The following is a 21,603-nucleotide window of genomic DNA, read 5'->3' on the forward strand; positions in this document are numbered from 1 at the left end:
TCGCCGCCCCTGCCGCGCACACGTCCCCGGCGCGGGGGGGCGCGACTTGTTCTAAACCCAACCGCATCTTCCGCAAATCAGCGAGCACGGAAAAATCTCTTTTGGTTTCCGGCCCGTGGGAAGACACGTACAGTATGAAAAGAGTGAGAGGCAGCGAGACCTCACCTGGCCCGGCCCGCGTTGGCGTCCACGTGTGCGCAGTGTGCGTGATCGCCTTCCCGGCAGGGTCAGCGCGCGTACCCGGGTGTGTCCCGGTGTTCAAGAGCTGGAGGGTAGGCAGCCCATTTCGCACGCCTTTACCGGAACCCGCCTCTTTCCGTTAAAACCGTTTACGTCCTTGCTTGTTTTTCACCTGAATGAAGATGACGAGCTCCCCCCCCGGGGTGAGCGACACACCCGAGACGATCACACCTCGAGAGAAAGGGACTTGCTTACTTCCAGCTCTCCCAACTGCTGTATATTGAAAAGGGGCTGGAAATCCTGTTTTATATGAACGGGCTTCATCCCTCTGCTCTCCTCCCCACTGAGAGCTGTTGTGTGGGGAGAGGACTGGTGCATCATGCAGGTGGGGCTGCACACTGGTGGTGCAGTTTCTCATCACAGTACCTGTAAAGTGCTTTAAATGAGTGTCCAGAAAAGCACTATATAAGTGTAAGCATTCATTATTATTATAATAAAAGGACCAGATCTTTATTTCCACGGCCGCTGGCAAGACTGTAAACACACAGGAAGTGTAATTCGCCTAGAGGAGACCAAACAAGTTTTGGCCAAACTAAATTGATAATTTACCCCTTCAAGCTCCAGTTTAAAAACACAGTTTAAAATATAAATTCCGGGGCAACGAACAGAAACAGACCCAAGTCCTGCGGCGAGTTTCAAGTCAGACATGGCGAATAAGGTCTCTGTACGTAACGAATCGTTTGGTTGCCGTCTCGCTGCCAGGACGTCACATCCGTCGTAAGCGAGCACTTCCGGTCAGGCAATGACGTATGGAGAAAACGTAGAAAGGACATTATATGAAATCACACTAGTCCCGTTTCCGGTACAATCAGAAACAGATCACCAGGTGACAATGGAGCAGATAAGCATTTTATTTTTTTGTGAATGTAAAAGAAAAAAAACATCACAAATACAAAACTTTTTTTTTTAAAAAAGTGGTTGTCATAATCCCCTCTAGTACTCTAGCGTTCTCGCAAGGTCTAAAGTTTTTTTTATTTAAATGAAAGATGTTTTCAACGTAAAGAGACAGTGAAATCAGACATACAATATTCTGCCACCTGGACACACACACACACTGTACGAGAATGCTGACCTGTGACCCACTTTCTGAAGTATCGCACCGTTTGAAAATAAAACACTTGACAACACGGGTTACAAAAAAACACCAATAATAACTGGAGGAATAGGAATCGACGGACTATATAAAATAATTTAACTCTATAAAATCAGTTTTAACACTGGAACCGACGAGCTCCGTTCTCTGTAACGTTAACTTTGTACATTTTGGTCTTCACATTATTTACACAGCAACGCTTCCAATCACAATATAAAAGGCGTTTTTCTTCAGCTTGGAACACGCTGAACGGGGGAGCGAGCTGGCTCGGTTCTAGAGGCGCCGATCAAAACATCGTCAAAAAAACACCGCTTTTCCTTCAGGCTGACGTCATGCAACACCCGATTAACGAATGTGAAACTGCCCTTTTACAGCGACTGGGGTTTCCCTGTGCTCCGCGATTCACGACTCATCCACTCTTTCAGCATCACATTTTTGAAAGAGTTTAGTTTCCCCCCTGTGGATACGTGCCGCAAGTGCACCCACTGCTGTTCTCCAGGTCGCGACAGCCGCCTGAAACGCCACTAGCACTGTCCTGAAGCGGAGTAAAATAGGGGTTCGCTTATATAGGTAGAGACTGACAGCGAGAGAGGATCTGGAACGAAAGCAGACAAACGCTCAGGACAATAGGCATAAACATGTTTTAAGTACTATACTCTGTTAGCCTGTCTTAATTTACAGCATAGACTGTTAAGTTAAATTTCTAAGGACCCAGAAAAAAATCTTTGATGTTCTTCACTTTCAGACAGTCATCGCCATAAAAATCTCTCCTCTCCTCGTTGGACATTCACGGCCACACCAGCCCAGGAGAACTATCACACAGCCATCAGGAGACCGAATGAAAAAAACATAAGTTAACTGCATTCTGTGCCATTGTCACGACAACACTGAAAATGAACTTTGACATCTAGAACGCAGGAGGGGAACCCTGTCTTGATCCATGGAGCTGTGGGAGTGTGGAACAAGCTGATGCCCTGGCGTCTTTAAAAAAAAAAAACAGCCTAACTACTAACTAGCACAGAGGCCAGTTAGACTGAATGGCTCTTCTCATCTGTAGCTTGCGTTCCTAAATTAATTCCCTTACAAAATCACCACTCCATTTGTGCAGGTGCGTTTTAGAAAACGAAAGTGGATTTTTGGATACGAATTATTTTCATTTGGACTCCGATGAACTTCTCATCCACGGCTGATCTTGACACACTCGAGTGAATCCGAGAGAATGAGAGAGAGGACTGGGCGGGAGCTGAATGTCAGGTCTGGTGAAATCAGAAAGGAACTTCTGAAGAGAAGAGCACCTTGTGTGCATCAGCAGAGACACCTCTGAGGAGAAGGTGTGTGTAGTGTGTGTGTGTGCACCAGTAGTGACATCGCACAGGAGGAGGTGTGCGTGCGTGTTCACCAGCAGTGACAGAGCTCACAAGAGGAGGTGTTTGTGCACCAGCAGTGACAGAGCTCACAGCAGAAGGTGTGTGTGTGTGTGCACCAGCAATGACAGAGCTCACAGCAGGAGAAGGTGTGTGTGCGTGTTCACCAGCAGTGACAGAGCTCACAGCAGAAGGTGTGTGTGTGTGTGCACCAGCAATGACAGAGCTCACAGCAGGAGAAGGTGTGTGTGCGTGTTCACCAGCAGTGACAGAGCTCACAGCAGAAGGTGTGTGTGTGTGTGTGTACACCAGCAATGACAGAGCTCACAGCAGGAGAAGGTGTGTGTGCGTGTTCACCAGCAGTGACAGAGCTCACAGCAGAAGGTGTGTGTGTGTGTGTGTGCACCAGCAATGACAGAGCTCACAGCAGGAGAAGGTGTGTGTGCGTGTTCACCAGCAGTGACAGAGCTCACAGCAGAAGGTGTGTGTGTGTGTGTGTGCACCAGCAATGACAGAGCTCACAGCAGGAGAAGGTGTGTGTGCGTGTTCACCAGCAGTGACAGAGCTCACAGCAGAAGGTGTGTGTGTGTGTGCACCAGCAATGACAGAGCTCACAGCAGGAGAAGGTGTGTGTGCGTGTTCACCAGCAGTGACAGAGCTCACAGCAGAAGGTGTGTGTGTGTATATGTGTGTGCTTGTGCATTAGTATTCTGGAACACTGTCTTCCTTTATGAATATAGACTATGTCTGCCTGATGTATGTACAGACACATCTTGTATAGAGCATATGTATGCATTGGAGTGGAGCCAATGTAAAGCATCTTCTAAAACAGTATCAGAACCAAATCCAAATCCAACGAAAACAACTTTATACTAGACAAACGGCACTAAAACAGCACTTAAAACTAATTAATCACCGATAAGCGTTCTGAGTTGGATCATAGTGTCTGCAGTGGTGCAGTCCCGGTCCTGGAGGATCAGTCAGTGTGTCTGCAGTGGTGTCCAGTCCCGGTCCTGGAGGGCCGGTCAGTGTGTCTGCGGTGGTGTCCAGTCCCGGTCCTGGTGGTCCGGTCAGTGTGTCTGCAGTGGTGTCCAGTCCTGGTCCTGGAGGATCAGTCAGTGTGTCTGCAGTGGTGTCCAGTCCTGGTCCTGGAGGGCCGGTCAGTGTGTCTGCAGTGGTGTCCAGTCCCGGTCCTGGTGGGCCGGTCAGTATGTCTGCCGTGGTGTCCAGTCCCGGTCCTGGAGGGCCAGTCAGTTTGTCTGCAGTGGTGTCCAGTCCTGGTCCTGCAGGGCTGGTCAGTGTGTCTGCAGTGGTGTCCAGTCTGGTCCTGGAGGGCCGGTCAGTGTTTCTGCAGTGGTGTCCAGTCCCGGTCCTGGAGGGCCAGTCAGTTTGTCTGCAGTGATGTCCAGTCCCGGTCCTGGTGGGTTCGAGGTCAGATTTGCCTTTTTTAATCCCCCTCTGTCTCCGTCTGTCTCCTCTGCAACATGAAGACAAAAAGAATCCCCGCTCCGGGGTACACTGTGTCCGTAGACCGTGTCCCTGAATTGCCAGCGGCTCCAAGCGCTCGGAGGAGGAATGGAAATGCTGCTCAGTCCTTCCAGAGGCCCAGGATGCCGACTGTGCCGTGGAGAATCCTGTCCTTGCTCAGGGCCGACGCCCCTGTCCCCAGTCTGATTCACAGCGCAGGTCGGGGAGCAGCAGGGTGTAACGCACCGACAGGAAACCCCACAAAGATCGAAACGGAAACGGTCATTTCCAGCTCTGCTGCGGCACCGCTATCTAGCATGCGCGGCAGAGCTGGGAGTCGGGAACCAGCTGCCCAGGTGGTCACGGTCGAAGGTGGCAGCCAGGAGGCACCTCTTTACACAAAGGGTGGTGGGAGTGTGGAACGAGCTACCCAGCCATGCCGTCGGAGCCGATTCCCTGGCTCCTTTCAAGAACCGGCTGGATAGGATCCTGGATCCCGGCATCCATTCACTCCCGTTTTCTCGTCCGGAAGCTTACCTGGCGTTCCGGCGGGCGACCGGTCGGGCTGAGACTCTTCCCCGCGGTGCAGGCGGTGAGGGAGGGGGGGTTAGGACACCACACAGCTCTTGTCCTTGTCCTGGCTCAGGCTGTGCGCCCTCCCCCTCCTCCTCAGGCTGGAGCGCAGGCTGCCCCCCCGGTCCCCCTCCCCCTCCCTCTCCCGGTCCCGGTCCCGATCCCGATCCCGATCCCGATCCCGATCCCGATCCCCGGAGGCCGAGGAGCCGCGGCGAGCCTGGGCGTCCCGCAGCTGGGGCGGCAGGGGGATGGGCTGCCCCAGGAAGTAGCCCTCTTCCTCGGAGTCGGAGGAGGAGGAGCAGGTGGAGCAGGAGTCCTCGTGGCGCCGGCGGGCGGGCCGCAGGGTGAGGGGGGGCGGCGGCGAGCGGGGGGCGGGCGGCCTCTCCCCGCGCCAGTCCAGCGCGTCCAGGCGCGGCCTCTCGCTGCGCGGCTGCCGGAAGCGGCGCTCCGTGGCCAGGTGCAGGGCGGACCCCGAGCCCGGCCGGGCCCGGCCCTCGCGCCGGAAGCTGCGGTGCTGGTACGGCCCGTCCACGGCTGCGGAGGGAGGAGCGGGGGGTCAGAGGGGTCAGGGGGGTCAGGGGGCGCGGGGACCGCTGAGGAGCACGCACACATGCAGCTTCACCGGCCGCAGAATTCACTGCCTGGTCTCCCAGTTCCCATCCTGGTCTTTTCCCAGTTCCCCCTCTCTCCCTGTTCCCACCCTGGTCTTTTCCCAGTTCCCCTCTCTCCCAGTTCCCATCCTGGTCTTTTCCCAGTTCCCCCTCTCTCCCTGTTCCCATCCTGGTCTTTTCCCAGTTTCTCTCTCTCCCAGTTCCCACCCTGGTCTTTTCCCGGTCCCACTCTCTCCCTGTTCCCACCCTGGTCTTTCCCGGTCCCCCTCTCTCCCTGTTCCCACCCTGGTCTTTTCCCAGTTCCCCTCTCTCCCAGTTCCCATCCTGGTCTTTTCCCAGTTCCCCTCTCTCCTCGTTCCCATCCTGGTCTTTTCCCAGTTCCCCTCTCTCCCCGTTCCCATCCTGGTCTTTCCCGGTCCCTTTCTCTCCCTGTTCCCACCCTGGTCTTTTCCCAGTTCCCCTCTCTCTCAGTTCCCATCCTGGTCTTTTCCCAGTTCCCCTCTCTCCCCATTCCCATCCTGGTCTTTCCCGGTCCCCTTCTCTCCCTGTTCCCACCCTGGTCTTTTCCCAGTTCCCCTCTCTCCCAGTTCCCATCCTGGTCTTTTCCCAGTTCCCCTCTCTCCCAGTTCCCATCCTGGTCTTTCCAAGTTCCCCTCTCTCCCAGTTCCCATCCTGGTCTTTCCCAGTTCCCCTCTCTCCCCGTTCCCACCCTGGTCTTTTCCCAGTTCCCCTCTCTCCCAGTTCCCATCCTGGTCTTTCCCAGTTCCCCTCTCTCCCCGTTCCCATCCTGGTCTTTCCCAGTTGCCCTCTCAACCAGTTCCCATCCTGGTCTTTCCCAGTTGCCCTCTCTCCCAGTTCCCATCCTGGTCTTTCCCAGTTGCCCTCTCTCCTAGCAGAATGTGAAATATCTACACAGACCAGCACAGAAATGCAAACTGTCCCCAAAGTCCCTCTCGGGTAAAAGAGACCAAGCAGCTGGACACTCGGGACACTCACCCAGGAGCTCCATCTGGGGTGGCATTCCGGACCGGAATGGTTGCCGCTGGAAATGGTGCCGATTCCTCCTGCCAGAAAGTGCATCAGCCTCCTCGCTCCTCTCTCCCTCTTTTCGGAAATCCACCACCACTTCCTGCTCGAGCTCTGGGTCCTCCCCTTCCTCTTCCTCCTCGTCCTCCTCTTCCACCAGGAAGCTGCTGCTGATTGGCTCGCGGAAGCTGACGCGGGCGGTGGTGCTGCGAGACAATTGGTCGGCAGGGGCTGGGGGGAGGGGCTCCGTCCTGGGCGTGTGCTGGGGTCTCAGCACAGAGCTGGGGGGCTCCACAGAGGGAGGGGGGCTGGGGCAGATCTCTGCTGGACATAGGTGGTTCCCCAGGTTTGGCATGGAGTAACGCTGAGAGCGTGGGGCTTTGTCCCGCTCTGCCACTAAAGTCAGAGAGAGAGACAGACTGAGTCTAAAATCAGGAGATCTAAAAAGAAGACATCTGATCAGGGTGAGAAACCACAGGGAAAAACAACCCCTGATGAAGGACAGGCTCAGTGACCACAGCCTGGCCATAGAGACTGGACACAGGCAGACCTGGCTGCCCAGAGAGGACAGGCTCAGTCACCACAGCCTGGCCACAGACACTGGACACAGGCAGACCTGGCTGTCCAGGGAGGACAGGCTCAGTGACCACAGCCTGGCCATAGAGACTGGACACAGGCAGACCTGGCTGTCCAGAGAGGACAGGCTCAGTCACCACAGCCTGGCCACAGAGACTGGACACAGGGAGACCTGGCTGTCCAGAGAGGACAGGCTCCGTGATCAGAGAAAGAAACTAGGAGACACAGGCAGACCTGGCTGCCCAGAGAGACAGAGACACACTTTCTGCTGCTCTGTGAGAAATACTCGGGGGATTAGACAAACATTCTTCCCCAAAATAAAAAATCTAATCCCAGAATTCCCACTCCTGCCAGAACCAGAACGGCCCCCAGTCCTACAGGGGGAGGAAACTCAATAGAGTTGCAGCCGTGTGTGTGATCTCCTGTCCCAGCCTGACAGGAAAGACCCCGTTTCATGTGAGGTCTGTACATGTCCAATAATAGATCATATTTTCTCTGTTGTACAGGTCTTGGTTAGAGGCTCATTGCTCGGAGAGAGAAAGGCACGATTCTTCAGAGATGCAGAGCAGTACAGGAAGAAAGGAGAGAGCTCGGGGATAAGGGGGGTGGGTACGGAAGACCACAGGGGGTAGACAGGGGGAGGAGAGACGCAGGAAGGAAACGCAGGATGAGAGATGGTAACAGAACACAGTTTTCTCTGTCCGTAGTGAAGCCATGCTCAGCCAATTGTCTTCTGGTATCTGTGCGGCATGATTTTAAGAATCACAGGTTCTGATCCATGATCGATGTGGTAAATATCTAGAAGCAGACCCTGACCAGAGGGCAGACAAGGCTGCACACAGACATTCTGTCAGGAGCCACAAAAAGATGCACTGAACCGGGACATTAAAAGTGGACACAGAGTCAGTAGTGACACAAAAACATGCCTCAGCACCCCCCCTCCCCCCCAGCAACTCACCAGAAGCTGTCTGGTCTGCTGTGGTCCCAGAATCCCTTGTGGTTGACGTTCCACGAGAGGTGTACCTGGGAGGGGAGTGGTCAAAGAGGGGGGGCTGTTCCCCTTCGAACTCAAGACAGCTGATTGGTCGGTCAGGCTTGGGGGTGGGGTGACCGAGCCCCAGGGTGCTCTGGGATTGCTCTGTCGCTGGAACAGGACCCAGGCCGTTGGGGAGCGGATCTTGCTGGGTAGGCGACGTTCTGGGGGGGTGCCCGTTGGCCAGGGGTACCCCGTTCGGAACAGAGGGCTTAGCTGTCTGAGCTGCAGAGAGTCAGGAAGAGCCAAGAGAGGGGGAAACAACAAAATGTCAGGAGCTCGTCACGCAGCACGCAGTCAGATGAAAAAAACCCCACCGCGGCGTTGCCATGACAACCACAAGCTCTGCAGACGGCACATGTGCTGTGCTGGATGAAGAGAAGAGACGCTGAATGAAAAAGTTACTGATTCTACAGGGAAACCATCGCTACCCTCGATTTAAGAATGCAGAAGCCCCTATTTATTTTTGCATCTCCTGTTTTGCAATCTCGTCACAAAGTTTCACGGTCCAACACAAAAACGTTTACGCCTCTGGCGTCCCAGAGCTCTGTGCTGTACAGAACTGAAAGTCAGGAGAGAAAACGCACAAGAAAAACACCTGAAAAGACAGAATCTCAACGAAATGAGCAAAGCCAGACGCCGCCGAGCCTGACCTGCGCTCTCCTTGCGGCCCGCAGTGCGGTCCTCCGGCCGGCAGGGGGCGTTGTGGGCCTTGGCGCGGCGCTGGCAGTGCTGCGTGCGGCCGCCCTGGAAGGCGGAGTCGCAGGAGTCGGAGGCGTCGGGGTCGTCGCCCAGGCTGCAGGCCCGCGAGCAGAAGATCAGGCCCTGCTTGGGCAGGAAGGGGCGGCCGAGCAGCGGCAGGCGGCAGCGGGCGCAGCAGAAGCAGGACTCGGTGGCGTGCCAGTGCTGCCCCTCGTAGGTCATCTGGCCGTGGTCAATGCCTGAGGGGGCGGGGAGAGGCAGAGGGAGAGGGAAAGGAGGGAGAGGCAGGAGTCCAAAGGAGAGGGAAAGGAGGGAGACGGGGAGGCAGGAGGAAGAGGAGTCCAAGGGAGAGGAGTTCAAGGGAGAGGGAGGCAGGAGGGGGAGGAGTTCAAGGGAGAGGAGGGGGAGGCAGGAGGAAGAGGAGTCCAAGGGAGAGGAGGGGGAGGCAGGAGGAAGAGAAGCAGGGGGCCATTAACATCACTATTAAAATCGTGACGCCTGCCATGTCCACGTGTGAACAGTGGCACACGGGACACAAGACCACTGACTGACGAGAGGGGGGGCCGCTCGACACGGCCAGCCTGCTGGCAGCTCATCGATCCCCAGACTTTGACTCACTATCTTACTGGATTAAGACACCACGCGCCCTTCAGCCCCAGATCACCGGCCTGGTGTCCCATCCGCCTCCTGTGAAGGGCCTTTCAGAGGGTCCCCTAGTAAACCGAGACCAGGCCGAGACATCCCCTCTCTTGCCCTCACAGAGCAAGAATAGACCTACCTTTCACAACAAAGCACACAGACGGCTCGGGGGGGTCTCGGTCAGGGACGGAGTGGGGGGGGGGGGTCTGGTCTCGGACAGGGACAGAGTGGGAGGGGGGGTCTCGGTCTCGGGACAGGGACGGCGCAGGAGCCGGGGGATATCTCGGTCTCGGACAGGGACGGCTCAGGAGCCGGGGGGGGTCTCGGTCTCGGGACAGGGACGGCTCAGGAGTCTCAGTCTCGGACAGGGACGGCTCAGGAGCCGGGGGGGTCTCGGTCTCGGACAGGGACGGCGTAGGAGCCGGGGGGTGTCTCGGTCTCGGACAGGGACGGCGCAGGAGACGGAGGGTGTCTCGGTCTCGGACAGGGACGGCTCCGGAGCCGGGGGGGGGTCTCGGTCTCGGACAGGGACGGCGCAGGAGCCGGGGGGGGGGGGGGGGGGTCTCGGTCTCGGACAGGGACGGCGCAGTACCTATGTGCTCGCCGCAGGTGTCGCAGTACTCCGCGTACAGGGCCTCGTAGCAGGCGCAGCAGTAGGGCCGGCTCTCCCTCATGATGTAGCGCTGGCCGCCCAGCGCCGTCTCGCACTCGAAGCAGCAGAAGTGCTTCATGTGCCAGTGGCGGCCCTCCGCCTCCGTGCACTCGTCCGCCAGGATGATCTGCTCCGGGGGGGAGAGAAACAGCGTGTTGGACAGCGTCTCCGAACCAGGAGACCCCTCACCGCGGCCCCAGTCCGGCTCTTCAATTAAAATCAATAGCTAAGTGCTCACTAGGGTCATTGCAGATGGAGAGAAAAGGTCTATGGCCAACATTTTTAACTTCGATCAGAGATTAATGATGCTGGGCAGCACAGTGGTGCAGCGGTCAGCATTGCTGCCTCACAGCACTGGGGCCCTGGGTTTGTTTCCTGGGGCACAGTCTGTGTGGAGTCTGTATGTTCCCCCTAGGCTTGCATGGGTTTCCTCCCACAGTCCAAAGACATGCTGGTGGGCCAACTGGCTTCTGGGAAAACTGGCCCTGGTGTGTGTGTGTGTGTGTGTGTGTGTGTGTGTGTGTGTGGCCTGTGATGGACTAGCGTCCTGTCCCGGGTGTATCCAGCCTTTCTGCTTGCTGGGAGAGACTCCGGCTTTTCCGCGAAACCTGAACTGGAAGAAGTGGTCAGGAAACGGATGGATCAGGGAGGCTGGTTTCAAAAACCAAAGCCTGGCAGCTGTCCTGGAAAGGCCTGCCCTCGGGAGAGAGCGAAACATTCGGACTCGGGAGCCTCTCCGGGGGGGAGGGTGTCACGGTGGCACAGCAGGTGTACTCAGGCCCGGGGGAGTCCTCACCAGCAACAACCGGGGCGACAGGGCGCCGATGGGAGACAGGGGGACGGGGAACACCGCAGCAGGAACGGGGCGACAGGGCGCCGATGGGAGACGGGGGGACGGGGGAGACCGCAGCAGGAACGGGGCGACAGGGCGCCGATGGGAGACGGGGGACGGGGGACACCGCAGCAGGAACGGGGCGACAGGGCGCCGATGGGAGACGGGGGACGGGGGACACCGCAGCAGGAACGGGGCGACAGGGCGCCGATGGGAGACGGGGGACGGGGGACACCGCAGCAGGAACGGGGCGACAGGGCGCCGATGGGAGACGGGGGACGGGGGACACCGCAGCAGGAACGGGGCGACAGGGCGCCGATGGGAGACGGGGGACGGGGGACACCGCAGCAGGAACGGGGCGACAGGGCGCCGATGGGAGACGGGGGACGGGGGAGACCGCAGCAGGAACGGGGCGACAGGGCGCCGATGGGAGACGGGGGACGGGGGACACCGCAGCAGGAACGGGGCGACAGGGCGCCGATGGGAGACGGGGGACGGGGGACACCGCAGCAGGAACGGGGCGACAGGGCGCCGATGGGAGACGGGGGACACCGCAGCAGGAACGGGGCGACAGGGCGCCGATGGGAGACGGGGGACGGGGGACACCGCAGCAGGAACGGGGCGACAGGGCGCCGATGGGAGACGGGAGACGGGGCAGACCGCAGCAGGAACGGGGCGACAGGGCGCCGATGGGAGACGGGGGACGGGGGACACCGCAGCAGGAACGGGGCGACAGGGCGCCGATGGGAGACGGGGGACGGGGGACACCGCAGCAGGAACGGGGCGACAGGGCGCCGATGGGAGACGGGGGACGGGGGAGACCGCAGCAGGAACGGGGCGACAGGGCGCCGATGGGGGACGGGGGACGGGGGACACCGCAGCAGGAACGGGGCGACAGGGCGCCGATGGGAGACGGGGGACGGGGGAGACCGCAGCAGGAACGGGGCGACAGGGCGCCGATGGGAGACGGGGGACGGGGGACACCGCAGCAGGAACGGGGCGACAGGGCGCCGATGGGAGACGGGGGACGGGGGACACCGCAGCAGGAACGGGGCGACAGGGCGCCGATGGGAGACGGGAGACGGGGCAGACCGCAGCAGGAACGGGGCGACAGGGCGCCGATGGGAGACGGGGGACGGGGGACACCGCAGCAGGAACGGGGCGACAGGGCGCCGATGGGAGACGGGGGACGGGGGACACCGCAGCAGGAACGGGGCGACAGGGCGCCGATGGGAGACGGGGGACACCGCAGCAGGAACGGGGCGACAGGGCGCCGATGGGAGACGGGGGACGGGGGACACCGCAGCAGGAACGGGGCGACAGGGCGCCGATGGGAGACGGGGGACGGGGGACACCGCAGCAGGAACGGGGCGACAGGGCGCCGATGGGAGACGGGAGACGGGGCAGACCGCAGCAGGAACGGGGCGACAGGGCGCCGATGGGAGACGGGGGACGGGGGACACCGCAGCAGGAACGGGGCGACAGGGCGCCGATGGGAGACGGGGGACGGGGGACACCGCAGCAGGAACGGGGCGACAGGGCGCCGATGGGAGACGGGGGACACCGCAGCAGGAACGGGGCGACAGGGCGCCGATGGGAGACGGGGGACGGGGGACACCGCAGCAGGAACGGGGCGCGGCGCTCACCTCGTCGCAGGCCTGGCAGCGCGGCTTGAGGCTCTCAGCGTGGTGCCGGCCGCAGTAGATCTTGCCGTCCTGGTAGAAGTAGATGAGGTCCACCAGCAGCTCGCTGCAGGTGGCGCACTGGAAGCACTGCGGGTGCCAGCAGGCCCCGTGCCCCGCCCGGCTGGCGAACACCGCGATGTCGCCACCCCGGATCTGCTTGCCGCACTGGAGGGAGGGCAAAGGCGAGGAGAGACAGAAAAGCCGTCAAGATCGGCGCTCTGCCTAGCCGACGCCGGACACGGGCCGATCTGCTTGCCGGATTCACCCCAGAGACCAGGCTCTGGCGACGACGATCCACTCTACAGCTCTCTCCCCCTCCTCCTCCTCTCTCTCTACCTGTACCCCCTCTCTCTGCCCCTCTACCCCTCCTCCTCCTCTCTCTCTACCTGTACCCCCTCTCCCTGCCCCTCTACCCTTCCTCCTCCCCCTCTCTCTACCTGTACCCCCTCTCCCTGCCCCTCTACCCTTCCTCCCCCTCTCTCTCTACCTGTACCCCCTCTCTCTGCCCCTCTACCCCTCCTCTCTCTCTACCTGTACCCCCTCTCTCTGCCCCTCTACCCCTCCTCCTCCCCCTCTCTACCTGTACCCCCTCTCTCTGCCCCTCTACCCCTCCTCCTCCTCTCTCTCTACCTGTACCCCCTCTCCCTGCCCCTCTACCCTTCCTCCCCCCCCCTCTCTACCTGTACCCCCTCTCCCTGCCCCTCTACCCTTCCTCCCCCTCTCTCTCTACCTGTACCCCCTCTCTCTGCCCCTCTACCCCTCCTCTCTCTCTACCTGTACCCCCTCTCCCTGCCCCTCTACCCTTCCTCCTCCCCCTCTCTACCTGTACCCCCTCTCTCTGCCCCTCTACCCCTCCTCCTCCCCCTTTCTCTACCTGTACCCCCTCTCCCTGCCCCTCTACCCCTCCTCCTCTCCCTCTCTCTCTACCTGTACCCCCTGTCCCTGCCCCCTACCCCTCCTCCTCCCCCTCTCTCTCTACCTGTACCCCATCTCCCTGCCCCTCTACCCCTCCTCCTCCCCCTCTCTCTCTACCTGTACCCCCTCTCCCCCTCTCTCTACCTGTACCCCCTCTCCCTGCCCCTCTACCCCTCCTCCTCTCCCCCTCTCTCTACCTGTACCCCCTCTCCCTGCCCCTCTACCCCTCCTCCTCTCCCCCTCTCTCTACCTGTACCCCCTCTCCCTGCCCCTCTACCCCTCCTCCTCCTCTCTACCTGTACCCCCTCTCCCTGCCCCCGTCGCCCCCCGATCTGTACCTGTTGACAGATGGCCCCCGTCATGGTGACGGGGAAGAGCCTGACCACCCCCTTGCCCAGATTCTCCCTCTTCCTCTGCTGGCTGAACAGCCTCAGCTCCCTCTGCTCGTCCTCGTCCAGGGAGTTGCAGTACTGCGGCTGCGGGAGAGAGCACCCAGGTCAGCAGGCGGCGCCCGTGAGGGGAGGGGCAGCGCCAAGCAGCAGGCGTGCGCGAGTTCATCCCCCGCTGACCCGCTCGGCCAGCCCATGTGGGTTTAAAGCGGAGTTCTGGGATTAATCAGCAGCCATATCACCCTGCAACTCACAACTGGCGGCCCACTGAAGCTCAGCAGGTGTGAGCCTGGTCAGTGCCTGGATGGGAGACCTCCTGGGAAAAACCAAGGTTGCTGCTGGAAGAGGTGTTAGTGGGGCCAGCAGGGGGCGCTCACCCTGTGGTCTGTGTGGGTCCTAATGCCCCAGTATAGTGACGGGGACACTATACTGTAAACAGGCACCGTCTTTCGGATGAGACGTAAAACCGAGGTCCTGACTCTCTGTGGTCATTCAAAATCCCAGGGCGTTTCTCGAAAAGAGTAGGGATGTCACCCCGGTGTCCTGGCCAAATTTCCCAGTGGCCCTTACCAATCATGGCCTCCTAATAATCCCCTTCTATGAATTGGCTTCATTACTCTGCTCTCCTCCCCACTGAGTGTTCTGGCGCACTATGGCTGCCGTCGCATCATCCAGGTGGGGCTGCACACTGGTGGGGGTGGAGGGGATCCCCATCACCTGTAAAGCGCTTTGAGTGGAGTGTCCAGAAAAGCGCTATATAAGTGTAAGCAATTATTATTATTATTATTATTATTATTTGCCCGGGAGTGCTGTGTCCGGTCTCAAGAGGACACTATTTCTCAATCAAATCTGACGAGACAACCGGCGGGCACCTCTGGCGCAGAGCCCGGGGAAGTCAGAGCACCAGGGTCTCGACACATTTTAATCAAAAAAGACGCGTCTGTCCTGTATTAACTGCTGACTCAGCTTGCTTGTTACAAGCCTGGTCAACCAGCCTGAGGCCGGCTAAAGCGTAGAGCCTGTCTGTGGGTGTCAGATGCAGAAGCAGACGCAAGGAGGGGACAGCAGAGTTGTTTGTTCTACTGGGCCGGCGTGTACGTGTGTGTTACCTCAGTCATGATGCTGTAGCAGCTCTGTGTTCTGCTCAGGGGCTGGAGTGGGTGTGTGTTACCTCAGTCATGATGCTGTAGCAGCTCTGTGCTCTGCTCAGGGGCTGGAGTGGGTGTGTGTTACCTCAGTGATGATGCTGTAGCAGCTCTGTGCTCTGCTCAGGGGCTGGAGTGGGTGTGTGTTACCTCAGTCATGATGCTGTAGCAGCTCTGTGTTCTGCTCAGGGGCTGGAGTGGGTGTGTGTTACCTCAGTCATGATGCTGTAGCAGCTCTGTGCTCTGCTCAGGGGCTGGAGTGGGTGTGTGTTACCTCAGTCATGATGCTGTAGCAGCTCTGTGTTCTGCTCAGGGGCTGGAGTGGGTGTGTGTTACCTCAGTGATGATGCTGTAGCAGCTCTGTGTTCTGCTCAGGGGCTGGAGTGGGTGTGTGTTACCTCAGTCATGATGCTGTAGCAGCTCTGTGCTCTGCTCAGGGGCTGGAGTGGGTGTGTGTTACCTCAGTCATGATGCTGTAGCAGCTCTGTGTTCTGCTCAGGGGCTGGAGTGGGTGTGTGTTACCTCAGTGATGATGCTGTAGCAGCTCTGTGCTCTGCTCAGGGGGTGGAGTGGGTGTGTGTTACCTCAGTCATGATGCTGTAGCAGCTCTGTGCTCTGCTCAGGGGCTGGAGTGGGTGTGTGTTACCTCAGTGATGATGCTGTAGCAGCTCTGTGTTCTGCTCAGAGGCTGGAGTGGGTGTGTGTTACCTCAGTCATGATGCTGTAGCAGCTCTGTGCTCTGCTCAGGGGCTGGAGTGGGTGTGTGTTACCTCAGTGATGATGCTGTAGCAGCTCTGTGCTCTGCTCAGGGGCTGGAGTGGGTGTGTGTTACCTCAGTCATGATGCTGTAGCAGCTCTGTGTTCTGCTCAGGGGCTGGAGTGGGTGTGTGTTACCTCAGTGATGATGCTGTAGCAGCTCTGTGCTCTGCTCAGGGGCTGGAGTGGGTGTGTGTTACCTCAGTGATGATGCTGTAGCAGCTCTGTGCTCTGCTCAGGGGCTGGAGTGGGTGTGTGTTACCTCAGTCATGATGCTGTAGCAGCTCTGTGTTCTGCTCAGGGGCTGGAGTGGGTGTGTGTTACCTCAGTCATGATGCTGTAGCAGCTCTGTGCTCTGCTCAGGGGCTGGAGTGGGTGTGTGTTACCTCAGTCATGATGCTGTAGCAGCTCTGTGTTCTGCTCAGGGGCTGGAGTGGGTGTGTGTTACCTCAGTGATGATGCTGTAGCAGCTCTGTGCTCTGCTCAGGGGCTGGAGTGGGTGTGTGTTACCTCAGTCATGATGCTGTAGCAGCTCTGTGTTCTGCTCAGGCGCTGGAGTGGGTGTGTGTTACCTCAGTCATGATGCTGTAGCAGCTCTGTGCTCTGCTCAGGGGCTGGAGTGGGTGTGTGTTACCTCAGTCATGATGCTGTAGCAGCTCTGTGTTCTGCTCAGGGGCTGGAGTGGGTGTGCGTTACCTCAGTGATGATGCTGTAGCAGCTCTGTGCTCTGCTCAGGGGCTGGAGTGGGTGTGTGTTACCTCAGTCATGATGCTGTAGCAGCTCTGTGTTCTGCTCAGGGGCTGGAGTGGGTGTGTGTTACCTCAGTGATGATGCTGTAGCAGCTCTGTGCTCTGCTCAGGGGCTGGAGTGGGTGTGTGTTACCTCAGTCATGATGCTGTAGCAGCTCTGTGTTCTGCTCAGGGGCTGGAGTGGGTGTGTGTTACCTCAGTCATGATGCTGTAGCAGCTCTGTGCTCTGCTCAGGGGCTGGAGTGGGTGTGTGTTACCTCAGTGATGATGCTGTAGCAGCTCTGTGCTCTGCTCAGGGGCTGGAGTGGGTGTGTGTTACCTCAGTCATGATGCTGTAGCAGCTCTGTGTTCTGCTCAGGGGCTGGAGTGGGTGTGTGTTACCTCAGTGATGATGCTGTAGCAGCTCTGTGCTCTGCTCAGGGGCTGGAGTGGGTGTGTGTTACCTCAGTCATGATGCTGTACGTGTGCATGTACCACTGTGCATTACCTCGCTGTCGTGGGCTGGAAGCTGGTGTAGCAGTTGTTTGATGCGGTGTCTCTCTCCAGGGCTGTTGACATAGGGCACCCTGTCCTCAGGGATACAGCTGAAATACTGATACACCTGCAGACACACAATGAGGTTCACAGGTCACAGCTGCCCAGAGTATTTCATGCATTTCAGCCCCCAGGTGTAACTCCTGCCAACACCAGGAGCTTAATCTTTCTAGTTCGGAACTTTACGGTGAGTGGATATGTGGTGACAGAGAAGAGGGGGTATAACATGGTTTAAGACACTTGCTTTTCTGCTCCATCTGGTCCGGTTTGTATTAAACCCATGGGGAAGATCCCCGGTATCAGTCTTACTATGATATGTACAGCCTGACCACAGGTACGGTAACCAGGTTTAGGACCAAACGAGCTAATGAGCAAATAACAAGAGCTGAGTGAACTGAAATGGCTCTATCTCTGATGCAGCAGTGTGACTGACGGCCGATAAGCACAGCTCTGTCCCATGACAATGCCGAGAGTGGACCCAGGGAGCTGGAATGAATGACCCCCCAAGTGTGTTTACAGATCTCCCACACTGTGGGACCATGTCTCAGAATACCTTGCTGGAGGAAGTACCAATAGTGGACTAGGAACGAGGCACAAGTTCACTCCCTGAGGTTCTCCATCACATTCTCACATTCTCGTTACCATCAGTAACGCATCTTGATCAGGGTAGAAAGTGGTAGAAATCAGGGTATTGATTTAAAGCATACAGATATTCCAGATTCCCCTCTCGATTTTAAGGAGAGTCCCATAAGGCTGTGTTCCAAGACCGAGACTCCCAGTCTGTTTTGTTTTTCTGCAAGCCTGATGGCTCCAGTACAGCGCCGCCCTGGTGCCCACGGGGCGTTACTACCTCTGGGACATTACCAGCTCTTGGGGCCAGCCTGATCTTGTGATGATGAAAAGAGACAGTCTCCCACTGCAGGGATCACAGCACAGCTGTGCAAGATGGGGAGGGTGTGGCCTCTAACAATGAAAAGGACAACTAACCCCCAAAGCACACATTAATATTTAATTGCTGTTCCACAGTAACGATGCTCAGGTTTACTGGTTGGCAACATGTGGGCCACACAAGTTTTAACATCTTCCTTGATACCCTGTTAATAAACAAGCATCTCATTTTTCATCACTTCTGATGGTGTAACTCCAGCCTGTGGAGAGACAGATTCACTGAAAGTGCACACAGCTCGACAGTTAAATAATTAAAGCCATTTATTAATTATACAGGAAAAACGGATAGCGCTGGGCTTCCTTTGTATGGCTGAAGTAGGGTGTGCTCTGTGCTTCCTTGTGAACAGGTCCGCTCCTCAGAGCCGGGCGTCCACTGAGCCCCACGCTCTGTTCCCCAATCTGCATCTCCGCCTCTGCACCCCCCCCACTCTGTTCCCCCCTCTGTGCCCCCCCCAATCAGCTGCCCGTTCTGGACCCCCACTCTGTTCCCCACTCTGCATCTCCGCCTCTGCACCCCCCACTCTGTTCCCCCCCCTGCGCCCCTCTGTTCCCCAGTGCGCCCCCCCACCCTGCGCCCCTCCGTTCCCCAGTAACCCCCCCCCCTGCGCCCCTCCGTTCCCCAGTGCGCCCCCCTGCGCTCTGACCTGCTCGGGCTTGAGCCCAGGGGGCACCCAGGCGTACTCCTCGGAGGCACAGCCCGAGTCGTCGTCGGAGATGGAGTGGCGCTGGAAGTCGGACACCAGCTTCAGCATCATCTTCTCCAGGTCCCCCGGCACGGCCCTCACCGCGTGGTCCTCCCGGGCGCACTTACAGTGCAGGCAGATCTTCCTGGAGGCACACAGACAGACAGAGAGAGGGAGCAGTTAGCGCTACCTGCACCGGCCCCGCCCACAGCGCCCCGCCCACACCACAGAGGGCGCCTGCCCGTCTTGCCTACCTGCTGTCCCCTCTGCGGGAGCACAGCGCAGGGCAGGGCAGGGCCACACCCTGGGCACCACACAGAGGGCTGTTAACCCCGACTGCACATCAGGAACCTGGAGCTCCCGGAAACGGGACGTGCAAACTCCACACACAAGGTGACCAGGGCTCTCATCCAACCCAGGACCCGAGAGCTGTGGGACAGCAGCACTTAGAGAAGAAGGCGAAAACAGAAAAGCCCCAGACGAACAGCTCTTGGCGCTGACCGCTGTGCATGAGCGCGGGCAGCTCGCAGTAAAACCTGAAACGGATCAAAGCCACAGATGGGGTTTTGGAATCTGTCGATGCAGTTCTTCAAGTCTACAAAACGTAAAAGGGCCGCGCCGTCTGCAAACCGCGGAGACGCTTTCGTTTCTGAAACACGTGGGCTTCATCAGCAGAACTCCCCAGGTGCAGAGACAAACCAGGAAGCAGCAGGCTGACTCAGGACAAGGCACTTCGCAGCACCCTGACGGCAGACACTGCGCTTCCTTAAAGCTCTAAAACACAGCAGACAGTTAGAGACGTGAGTGATGCGTGCGCACACTCACACACTCACACACACACGACAGAGCAACAACGGTCACGAAACACAAAAGCGCAGGAGCACAGGTGCACTTGGACAAGCCTGATCATCAGAGTGCGGTCGCAGCACCTTTCAGCACGAGGCCAAACTACCGTCAAACGACAGAGAAGTCCGATACACCGCTCCCTAAACTAGGGGGGAGTGGCCGCCCGAGGACCGGACCCCCAGAAGGCAAAACCCTGAGCCCCCTGCCCAAGACGCAGAGCACTCAGTCTCCGCCGTCTCCTCAAAGGAAAACAAGTCTTCGGCCTTTTCCTTCTTTCTTTCAATCCCTTCTCACCAACCTGGCGCCCAGCCGTCTTCTCCCCTGCCTGCTCCGCTCAGAACACCCGCTGCCCGATTTTAATTTTCCCACTTAGTTCCTCCGGGAGAGACGTCTGCGCCCGGGAGCAGATGGACCAAGCAGCTTTCCTCTTCATCCCTTTGGATCTTAAGCCCTCCTTCCCTCTCTCTCTCCTGGGGTTAAACACCTAATGAGGACGGCAGTGTCACGAGCAGCCCCTGTACCCACACACGGGGCGCCGAGGTCACCCAAACCAGACCTTTCAACGACGCCTTACTGGTTTCACACGCACGACATCAAATTCGATGTTTTTTTTCCCCCCCTCGACAGAGAACCCGAGCCCTGCCCAGAGAAACACTTCCCCACAGGGATGTGTCTGCTCCCGTTTGTGCTCGGTGTTTTCCCACCACAGCCTCGTTAAGGCAGGACTGCACTCTCATCATTATGGCGGGATTAAACCCGTTTGTGTACAAATACTTTCTGCAGCCGCTGATTATATATCACACTTCTCAGGATCAGGATAAAACAGATACAGAAAATTCCCTGCATTCACTGTACGGATTGATTCAGAAGATCCTGTATGACGAACAGCAATATGAATGTAAGGAAGTGTTAGAATACGTGTCACGAGCACTGACTTCATACGCATTACATTAAATGTAGGAAACACTATGTTGCTTCATGTTTAATTACTCTGGAATTACAGGCTCTTATTATACAGGGTTACCAGCAATTTTAAAGGGGAGAGAAGGTGGAGCAGGGAAGGAGATTATAGCAGTTCCTCCGCTGCTCCCCCAGCCTCCGTACGCGGTCTCTCTTACAAGGACCAGAGCCGGACAATTGAAATGACAGGGTTACAGCTTGTAACTGGGACGAAACCTGAGAGGGCGGGGCTCGGCTCAGGCGATGTCCCACTCCGACAGGGTGTCACGGAGAGCCACGCCAGGGGGAGCTTACCCGCCCCCCACCTTGAGAAAATGGACACCCACGTCTTTCGGACGGGGAAAGTGGGTTTTTAATTCGGCCGAATTCCTCCGCATCACCCCCGCGCGGCTGAATTTCATACAAAGACAACGGAGGACAGACGGCTAGCAGATCTACCACAGCTGACACAGACACAGAAAATATTCAGAGCTGACTTACAGAGGGCATCCAGACACCACAGGCAGCCGTAGAGACAGAGTCCAGGCAGAGTCACCCCAGGGGTGCCCATATGCAGGGGAAGAGAGGAGGCCCAGGCAGAGACGAGCAGCTACAGAGGCAAGAATACTGCACTCTGTGTGACTCGGGCTTAGAGACACAGTTATTTGGGTTAAGCAGAATAATGACTCCTGACAGCCTGGCTCCTAATTAAGAGACCCCTGCCACTTCACATAATCTGGTGTTAAGCTTGATTTAAGTCAGGTCAAAAGTCTCACTCCCGGGAAGAGGGGCAGGGGGGGTAGTTGAGGAGCAGTCTGGGATGGTTTCTCATGCAAGGGATCAAGGGATTACGCTCTCCTGAGCCAGGGGTGGGAGCCGAGCAGCTGAGAACTCCTCAACTCAGGTCGCTGCTCTTGTGATCAAAGTCACTGCACCTGAACAGCTCAGACAGGAAACTTCCTAATGCCCCAGGCACCTGCATGAACACACTCGGCCCAGGGACGGTCAGATACCAGGCACCAGGCCCTGCACTAGCAGTTGGCTCAGTTATACCGCAAAGCCGGATGAATGACCAATAAGTCAAACAATGAACAAGCCAGCTGAGCCAAGATCAACCACAGAGACTTTACATACAGGGTTCTACAGAATCTACAGGGTTAGTACTTGATTATCAACGGACCAGGCAGACTTTGGCTTTAACAG

General features: G+C 57.8%; 1 protein-coding gene across 1 annotated transcript in view; it reads right to left on the reverse strand.

The window, feature by feature from the left end:
• Positions 1-1,067: 1,067 nt before the first annotated feature.
• Positions 1,068-21,603, reverse strand: part of prickle3 (prickle homolog 3) — a 45,564-nt gene continuing 25,028 nt past the window's right edge. The window contains exons 3-11 of the mRNA XM_088909132.1: positions 18,577-18,760; positions 16,938-17,051; positions 13,750-13,887; positions 12,458-12,661; positions 9,920-10,106; positions 8,640-8,927; positions 7,912-8,211; positions 6,348-6,773; positions 1,068-5,274 (exon numbers count right to left, since the gene is read on the reverse strand). Of these exons, the coding sequence (XP_088765258.1) occupies positions 4,772-5,274; positions 6,348-6,773; positions 7,912-8,211; positions 8,640-8,927; positions 9,920-10,106; positions 12,458-12,661; positions 13,750-13,887; positions 16,938-17,051; positions 18,577-18,760 (2,344 nt within the window). The 3' untranslated portion in view covers positions 1,068-4,771. The remainder of the gene's footprint in view (positions 5,275-6,347; positions 6,774-7,911; positions 8,212-8,639; positions 8,928-9,919; positions 10,107-12,457; positions 12,662-13,749; positions 13,888-16,937; positions 17,052-18,576; positions 18,761-21,603) is intronic.

Source organism: Atractosteus spatula, chromosome 2 (genome assembly GCF_055471065.1).
Source record: "Atractosteus spatula isolate fAtrSpa1 chromosome 2, fAtrSpa1.hap1, whole genome shotgun sequence".
Lineage (NCBI taxonomy): Eukaryota > Metazoa > Chordata > Actinopteri > Semionotiformes > Lepisosteidae > Atractosteus > Atractosteus spatula.